Consider the following 9,304-nt stretch of genomic DNA (forward strand, 5'->3'; position numbering starts at 1 on the left):
GATCTGTTTCCTAGCTTGTTTATTTTCCTTATATAAAAAAAGGTGCAAAATGTTTTCTACAGTGATGGAACTCGTCTGCAAGTCACCACAGAGATGCAAAGGTACGTCATTGCGTATGTTCCAGTCTAATGATGTCACCAAAGGGCTTTAAGATTTAAAGAATTGGCAAAATGGACAAATGTGAAGAAGACATATGAAAGTGTATGTCGTGATGTCTCATCTCTTGTATACATTTTACCAATTCAAATGCACTCATTGGCAAGACCAGAGCTGTATCAAATACTGCATTACCAATACCAGTATGCAGTTTTTTTTTCATTAAGCTAGTGGTTTGCTGTGGTGTTGAACTGGCCTTCATCAAGAAAGTGTTTTTGCTTTTGATGTCAACAAAATTTAAACGGTTCTCTATGTGAGGAATAGTGCAGTTACATAACCACAATAAACAATGCATCCCTCACCGCAAGATTGCATTCGTATTTGGTTGTGCAGGTGCTCTTAATGTTGTGAACGGTGACCAAAAGTGCATCTCAATAAATTGCAATAACGCGGAAAACTTGATGTCACTCGTCTAATTCTAAAAGTAAAACTCTTATGCTGTGTAGAGTCACAAAGCATGGATAGAATTAAATAATCCCTGCTTTTGTTTTTAAAAATCCTACAGCACGCCGGCTTTCTTTTGGGGGTGGGTGTAATTTTCTCTTTGGCCAACAGATGACGCCATTCCACAGTAGTGTCAGTAGAAACTGGTGCCACTTGTGTGTTGGAACGTGGCCAGGACACCTTCACCAAATCAAGACGTCATGGCATGATTCCTCATTTCTCATCCTCCCGAGTGTACCTGAGTGAGTAAACTTCCTTATCAGAAGTCATGTCCACGCTGTCCACAAAGTGGCAAAGTCATTCTGTACGACCAAGAATGTTACAAAGGAAGGGCTCCCTCCCTGCGATACGCAATTATGTATAGTATTGTAATATCTCCCCCGCACGAAAGCCTTTATACACACACAGAACTTTAAACATAACCGGCATGAACCCAGCTTTTTAAGTATACAGTACATTATCCTTCCTGAATCAGAACTTTTCCACTGCACTCATTAAATTGGATTAATAATTCACGATGAGGGCACCCTCGGTAGCTGTCGTCATTGTCATAAATTAATTGGTCTTGAGTTTTATTTGAAGTCATTGTGAAACCATAATATAGCCGTATTGGTTATTAACTCCACACCTCACTTATCAGCAGCTTAATTGCTTCACTTAACGACAATCTCACCGAGTTGTTCATTGATGGGAAGGAAGATGCCTGTCGAAGAGGGCGGGGCCAACCTCTCCATTTCCTGCGTGGCATGCTGATGGATAAGTATAAGACCCCCCTGCAACGATGCGACCACGAACGAGTCATTGCGTTGCCTTCACCTCCGCCAACATGCAGCATCTCACCTTGGTGGCCGTCCTCCTGGCATCCTCCTGGAGCCTCTGCAGCGGTGCTGCTGGTGAGCGAACCTGCATGCCCCATTCATGGCAATCATGTGTTTATTTGGGCTTGTTTATTCATTGCCAGTTTACCTGATTTTATTTTTTCCATTTGTTGAATACAGTATAACCCTTTTAATAGGTTTCTTTTTATGTGTGAGTTCTCTTCATATATATATATTTAAATTGCATATGATTTACAGCGTCATTAATGCTGACTGGGAGCATATGTAATCCAAAAATATAATGTATCAACAGATCCAACGTTTTGTGAAATCAATATCTTTTTTTTAAAACGGAATGAAAATAAATTTAGTGCATGAATCACTTTTTTTCTTTGTCTTTTTTTTAATGACAGTAAACCAATAGAGGAAAGGACCACATAAATGAATGAGTTCCCCCCTACAGGGGCGAGCCCATCTTGTGCCCACCGCACCTGTGCCGTCCATCTCTGTATTGTCCGTGCTTGACACGCGCTGACCAGCTGCGTGTCTCATCATATCCCTGTCCTTTTCTCATACCCTGGACCGAGCCGGTCCAGACACCCAATGAGGGGGGAATTGGTCCTCAGATTCTCTCCTCACTCTCGCTCGACGCGCGCTCTTTTTTTTCTCTCTCTCTCTTTCGATGGTGCACCTGCGCATGAGCCAATGACGTGTGCTCCCTTTCTGCGGCAGAACCTTCTCACGGGGGTGCTTTCCACCAAAGTCCATTTACTTTGGTACTCCAGTTCTAATGTACGAAGTGTAATCTGGTCGTTTGATCGGGGGCAAAAAAAAAAGTTAGAACTTAATATTTTATCAACTCAGTTCGCCGTAAATGCGCCATAAATGCGCTATTTATTATTTTAAATTTGAAATCCAAATGCATGGAGTTGGTCTTAACGTTTTAACTGCATTCAGCAATAACATTGTTTTACTATTGCGGTGTTATAGCTATTCTCCACAACACGCACGTTTATTGTAATTTGCAATGGCGTACGAATGACCCAAATTTTGGTTACTATGTGCCTCTTTCGAGTGCCAATCCTACAAGTGTTTCAGTTAATCTAATACGAGCAATTATACAAATGAATAACGAATATTCTGTTACATTGTGTTCAAACCCGGACAAAAACGCAATATTCTAAAAACTCATGATTGGGCATACGGTTTGATGCTCCGAATGACTTTCGCATTTATTTATCTATGAATATATATTGTTTGTCGCTGTTATTGTAATCGATCATTTAGTGGTTAAACGATTATTTCCATGATTGAGAGCGCAATGGTGAATTGCCCTCCTCGTTCGGGTGGGTGGGAAAAAAAGAAGGGGGAGGGGCTCCGGCACGTGTTTCGTTTATTTTGTGTAAATAAAGTGAGTCGGCAACGCCAATGCAGTTGATCTTGGTTAGATGCTCCGTGAGAAAACGTATAGTTCGTGTGGTGGATGGGACAATTCAGCAATTCAGTCTCCATGTCTGCCGTCTGACGTTTCCCCAACGCGACGTGAGACCGCAGGGGACCGGAAGTAGTGTGTTGATGTTTTTTTCCCCCCCATGCGATGTTTTAATTACACGCACAAAAAGGGGTGGCAGTGTTGGGGGGGCTGGCTTAATTAAATGTTTGCTCTTCCTGCCGTGTTCCTTTTGTCGGTTTTCCACCCCTCCAAGTTTCCTCGCAGCTACAATGACAATGTGTTGATGTTGTTCTTCGACCAGACGCCCGGCACATTCGTAACGTCCTCTCATTGGCCGACAACTGTGCGGACAGTGATTTGATTGGCTGGACTCAAATAACTGTTGGAAGTCACTTTTTATAGAACACGCACAATGCGCTGAGCTTGATTGTAGTAAAGTATAGTAACCACTGCATTTACAAAAGTAAAGTTAGCTCGGTGTCGGTGATGGTGTAGTGATAAACTAGGTGGTTCACACTCTGTGATGGTGTGAATGGCTGTTCGACTGACATGGCTACCAGTTCACAGTGCCGTCTGTCCTCCGCCCAAAATCAGGTGGGATAAGCTCCAGCGAACCCCCTACCCCATTTCCACGACTCTGTTCAGGATAAGCGGTGTTGAAAATGGATGGATTGTTGGAAAGTTTGTTCAAAACATGTCATTTATTGGGGTTGTAGAACTGAACTGCCTCATTCGGAGCCACACACATGTTTACCCCCATTCAAGTGAATAAAATGGATAAGGGAATCTTTGTACATAGATCAGGGGATGGGGAACTGGACAACTTTTTTTTTTAAACAAACCCAATGAATTCTACAATAAACAATGATAAACATTCACACTTTTTCCATGAAAAAGGGGAATCACATAAAACCATGAAACATCCAAAGTAATAATAATACGATGAGGGGAGTAAGGGAGGGGGTGGAGATTCGCAAATATGTGACTCCACAGGTACATTACATTCTTTTTTTGTTTGCTTAAAGGGACTAGTGGTTTTAACCACAAGATAGTGGTTTTATCTTGTGTAAAAAAAGATAGTGGTTTTATCTTGTGTAAAAGAACCACTTTTACACAAGATAAAAGTGGTTCTTTTATACTTGAAACACGTATTATCAAAAATGACTTCTTTTTTAAAAATCTCATTTGTATACGTTGGTCTATTTATCTAAAAAAAAAAAGAAAAAAAAGCCTAAACGCGATGTTCCAGGGGAACATCGCGTTATTCATTATTTATTTGAAATGCGAGTCAAAAATATGTTTAGGGACACAAAGCCATCTCGGATTGAAATTTGCCGTGGACCAATGTAATTCAAAATAAAATAAACTGTATTGTAATAGTACAATCCAAAATAAAACGTACAATAAACACTTGCTGTCTTTGCCATATTAGTAAAATAAACAAGCTCCAATCATTTCGAGTGGATAAGATCACAACCAGGAACTTGATAGGTTTGACATGAATCACAATGCCTGCCACTGCACAAGTGCTTTCGGGAGTTTGTTTTTTTAGCAACCATTATTGTGCCTGCGCGAGAGGAAAAGGTCGACATGGCAATGACTTCCTTCTCCAATGCTTCATACAATTCTAATAACAGACCAGGAGTGCCTCCTGCAATTTTTTTTTCAATGGCATGTGTGTTTTTTTTAATATATATAAATATTTGATTGCTCAGATAGCGGCAGCTATTTATCTCAGAGTATATGGGAAGGCAACGTGCACTCCAATTGTAAAATATTAATAAACTTCACCAACAAACCATGTGAGAGCGTGTCCCCACTCATGTAAGAGATTCTGTGTTTATTTCTGATAGGAAGGAAAGATATTTGAGAATATAATAACGGATCCGGTGTGTTTGGCATTTGTATGGTTGGTTATAAGAACGGAGTTAAATATAGATGAGCACTTGACAGATTAAGTGTCTTAAAATAATGAACTGTCCACATCATATTTTGTTTTCACTTTCTCTTTCAGACTGGTGTTATCAGTCCCAGTTCACCTGCGCGCAAGAATGCAATGGTAAACTTGATTTCAATCACTTTTCTTGTCATTTAAGAAAACGCCAAACTGAGAGCTTTTCATCAGCTTTGAAGTGCCTTTGCCTTTCAGGGCCAGACAAGTGGAACCACGCAAACAGTGACTGCGCTGGAAAATCCCAATCCCCCATCAACGTCGTCACCAGAAAGACCCTGAAAGACGAACGTCTGACTCCGTTTGAGTTCACAAACTACCAGCAGAGCTTTCGAGGCACCATCAAGAATAACGGGCACTCAGGTGAGTGTCGAGTCAGTGGAAGGGGGGGAGGTGGGGGTCGAAGTCAGGATGCGGTGCTGACGCGTTTGTCTTCTCTAGTTCAAGTTGGAGTTCCTCACGTCAGCACCATCTCGGGAGGAGGACTGCCAAGCACCTACAAAGCCGTCCAGTTCCACCTGCATTGGGGCATCAACGGCGGGCCTGGTTCTGAACATACCATTGACGGGGAGCAGTACCCCATGGAGGTACCTTACCAATCATTTTTAAAAAAAAGGCTCTGTGCTGGCCATTTGTGTACACCTCTTTTCATCGTCGTCTATTCTTTTTTTTAACCATGTTAGCTGTGTTTGCAAAAATTTCTAATGGGTCGGGATTATTGTTTGAGTTTAGTTTCCAAATCTTGTACTCAATATCACTTACTGGTCAACAGCAAATTTAATCAAAGATAGTTTGATGTGTCCTTCAATCTCTTTACTCGAGTTTTTGAGATATGTTCATTTGCTCAGCCAGCTGGACTTGAGCGATTACTTGTCAACTCACGGCTGAAGAGACTCAGTCTGGCGGCGGTTATAATGCAAATTAGGCATACAGGAGCATCGCCGTTTAGTAAATTTACATTTGCAAGAGAAAATGCTGCCATCTTTTATTTTTGTTCAGAGAAAAAAAATCCCTATGTCATCGTGAATTGCATTTGTGTTCATATGCCCCCACATAAAGAGTATTTCTTCTTTTTCTTTATTTCTTGAAATCACTGTGAGAAACTATTTAAAAATTTGTAGCATAGGTATTAAAGCTAAAACATTCAAAGTGCCTTGACTGCGCAATCATATTCCCTTCCACTAAAGTAAGTGAGTAATGGTAACATCCACAATTGCCAAAATGATATTCTGTTCAAATGTACTTACCAAATGATTCTGAAATGTTTACGCAAAAGGACAGTTATTTAAGAGAAGTTAAAATTATTATTTGATCCAAATAAGGGAGAATTACATCGAGCTGGTCACAACCACCTCAGTCAATAGCCAATTTTACAGATTTGTTCGAGCAGCCATGACAGGTGTTTGATAAGTCAGTCTTAGATTGTCGAAGCTTTTGTTCGACTGCAACTTTTTGTCCACCTAATTTTGAAATTCTTCAGACTGATAAAGCTGCGACAGTTTTTTCGTCACATTCTGACTTTTGTCATGCAGCTGCATATAGTGCACATGAAGCATCACTACACGGATCTGATAACCGCACTGGCAGATCCAGAAGGAGTCGCAGTTCTGGGTTTTTTCTATGAGGTAATAATTTGAATCTCATGCTTTTTCAAAATCACAAAGTCAGTAAAGTAGAAATTCAGCCAAGATGAAATCTGCTATTTCCCATTTTCAAGGTGTCCAACAGTGCAAACCGAAAGTATGATTCCTTCATCAGTGCTCTGCGAGCCATCAAAAACGCAAGTAGGTACTCCAATGAAAGGAAGTTAAGCTTAAACACTTTGCCATAGTCCTCATGTTCTTTTTTTCCCCAGACGCCAATACCTCCCTGCCTCCTACCTCCTTGGCGCAGCTGATTCCACCTGAGCACAACCTGACCTCGTTTTACCGCTATCGGGGATCTCTGACCACACCGGGCTGCATCGAGGCTGTGGTTTGGACCTTGTTCGAGAACTCCATCCCATTGAGCTTTGAACAGGTTAGGATGTGTGAAAAGAAATAACAAGCAGAACACAAATGTGTGTGTGGGGGGAGGGGTGTGGGGGGCAGATTAATGTGGGAGTGAAATGATTTTGCTGATAAAACATAACTGTCTTCAGTCCGCAGAGAGTCAGCATTAGATGACCCGCTTTTCATGTCTGCTTGAGTAATTGTTTCTGTCTCGTGAGGTTACACTGATAAAAACATGCAACTCATAAAAACATGTACAATATACACAAACGCACATGGATAATGAATCTCTGTGTATATAACATAATATAATATGATATACGGGAACAATGTGAATACTAGTTGTCCAAGCACAGAGCCCTGTGGAACCCCACGATAAACATTTAAAAAATATTTTCAAATCCAATAATACATTGTGATCTAAAAAGCACATTGTGATACACTTTAAAGAAATATTGATGCGCTATCTTCGTCTGAGACTTTTGATGTGTTTTTTTCTTTTTCCTTCAGCTGCGGGCTTTTTCGGAGCTCAAGTTCCGCGACGGGAAACCAATGGTGGGAACCTTCAGGCCAGTGCAGCCCCTGAATGGCCGCCAGGTGTATCGATCTGGAGGTGCAGTGCTCTTGGTCAGCTCCAACCTCCTCATAGCTGCCCTGGCTACGGCCTTGGGACTGTCCCGGCTCTATTAAGAGCAAGGCGCCTCTGCTGCACTGCGACACTCATGAACATTAAACATCAGTCTTAGTTTTGCGACACCATCGCCACATGGTCTACAAAATGGTTACACACGTCGTAGTGCATGCATGACTCACCTAGGGGACCCACCCCCCCTTATGACACGGATGATAAAGGTGTTAGGAGGACACCTTGGAGGTGTATAAGGGTCAATATGCATGCATGCATGCATGCATGCAGAGTGAATCAGTAGGTCATACGTCCGCCTTACGAATGTGCCATGGAGTACTCAGTGGCCAGTGCAGTCAGACCCCTGCCCTGATATTTCACAGCATCATCAAAACGACTCCCACAAACACATCCTCATGCACTTTGGTTCGGCCACCTTGAACAATGTCAAGCCTATTTAGTCTCTGCTCATATCAGTGTGAGTGGCTCCGATCTTGTGAACGGGGCACGTGATGCCTCGTTCTTTCTCAATGGCACATTAGAACTGAACAGCGCTATTAATAGCACAAGTGAGTCAGACAAACAAGCTCAGTGTCCGAGCCAGCGGTCAAATCAGTATGTGGCCGTTGTTCTTTCTTTTTTTTAACCTCATCTCAAAGTCCAGGCAGGTGGAGCGACAGGCAGGTGTTGACAATCTTCACTATTTTTTGTGATTCTGAGCCCATGCTGGGGGATCACGTCCCACAATCTGAGGCCTACTGTGACACCTTAAATGTTATGATGGGAAGATGGAGGGACTGTCGGACGGGGATAAAAGGAGCGACTCATAGAAGCGGGCAGCAAAATCAAATTCATTATATTCCTGCATTGCCCACAGCCGAAATTTCCGTGGGTCAGCACATCTTCATGATTGCCGTTTGAGGAAGCACAATTTAAATTCAGACGCACACTCCTCAAGCGTCCCTCCTCTCATTTCGGACTGTTACTGGGTCTGCTGCATTGAGTGCTACTGACTGAATTACACCCTACGGACTCCTCTGTGATCATCCTGCGGGGCCGCTTATGCGTTCTGATGGGAGATGAGTGCCATCTGCCAGCCACATTTGTTGTGATGACCAACGAAGCTGTATATATTTTTTTCCATAGTTTCGTGATGCATTAACTTATATTTCTAAGCCGTTCTAATGCACATGATTCACATGTATTTTATGCACTGAATGTGTCTATTGATATGAAATGCATTTTGGTATTATTTATGTCTTGCAAACAGTCATATATATCGGGTCGTACGCGTTTGAGGATGTGAACTTGTGAAACATTTCATTGGTGATCTAAAGTATTTGTTAATGTTCAACAATAAATATATGCCTTTTTAATGAACAGCCTCTTTGTCGGTGCAAATTATTTCTCATAAAAGAAATTGACCTATTGGTAGCCAAAAAGAGAACCACTTTATTTACTAAACTGTGCTGTTGTACAGTTGTCAAATAAAATAAATGTAAGTCTGACCTCATTTTTATGTTTAAAAAAATCAGGATAATAATAAGCACAACTTTCATAATGGTCAACACACTTTTCCTTTTTTAATTTTTAACTCCGATATGCAAGTAAATTACAACCCTGTCATAAAACTCCCAACTGTCCCAGCTGAGCCCCTCGCGAATTTGATATTCTAAAAATCCTCCCTCGGCCCCCATGTATCGGTTAAGCCCCGCCTTTTAGTGGTGTTAATAACAGAAAGTTCGTGTTTCATGAACAATTCTCTTCATGCTTCAGTCATCGTTACATTACTGTTAGTCACTACTAATTTAGCACCATCGGTTGTTAAAGGAGTTTTTCCCCTACAAGACTCCAAACAAAAAGTGT

General features: G+C 41.6%; 1 protein-coding gene across 1 annotated transcript; it reads left to right on the top strand.

Annotated features, from left to right (window-relative positions):
* The first annotated feature begins 1,336 nt into the window (after positions 1-1,336).
* Positions 1,337-8,818, top strand: ca4a (carbonic anhydrase IV a). Its single transcript, XM_052047958.1, has 8 exons — positions 1,337-1,493; positions 4,886-4,930; positions 5,021-5,185; positions 5,264-5,409; positions 6,355-6,447; positions 6,540-6,606; positions 6,678-6,841; positions 7,324-8,818. The coding sequence occupies exons 1-8, from the start codon at positions 1,382-1,384 to the stop codon at positions 7,501-7,503; spliced, it is 972 nt and encodes a 323-aa protein (XP_051903918.1). The 5' UTR covers positions 1,337-1,381; the 3' UTR covers positions 7,504-8,818.
* Positions 8,819-9,304: the final 486 nt, after the last annotated feature.

The sequence above is a fragment of the Hippocampus zosterae genome, chromosome 16 (genome assembly GCF_025434085.1).
Source record: "Hippocampus zosterae strain Florida chromosome 16, ASM2543408v3, whole genome shotgun sequence".
In the NCBI taxonomy this organism is placed as follows: domain Eukaryota; kingdom Metazoa; phylum Chordata; class Actinopteri; order Syngnathiformes; family Syngnathidae; genus Hippocampus; species Hippocampus zosterae.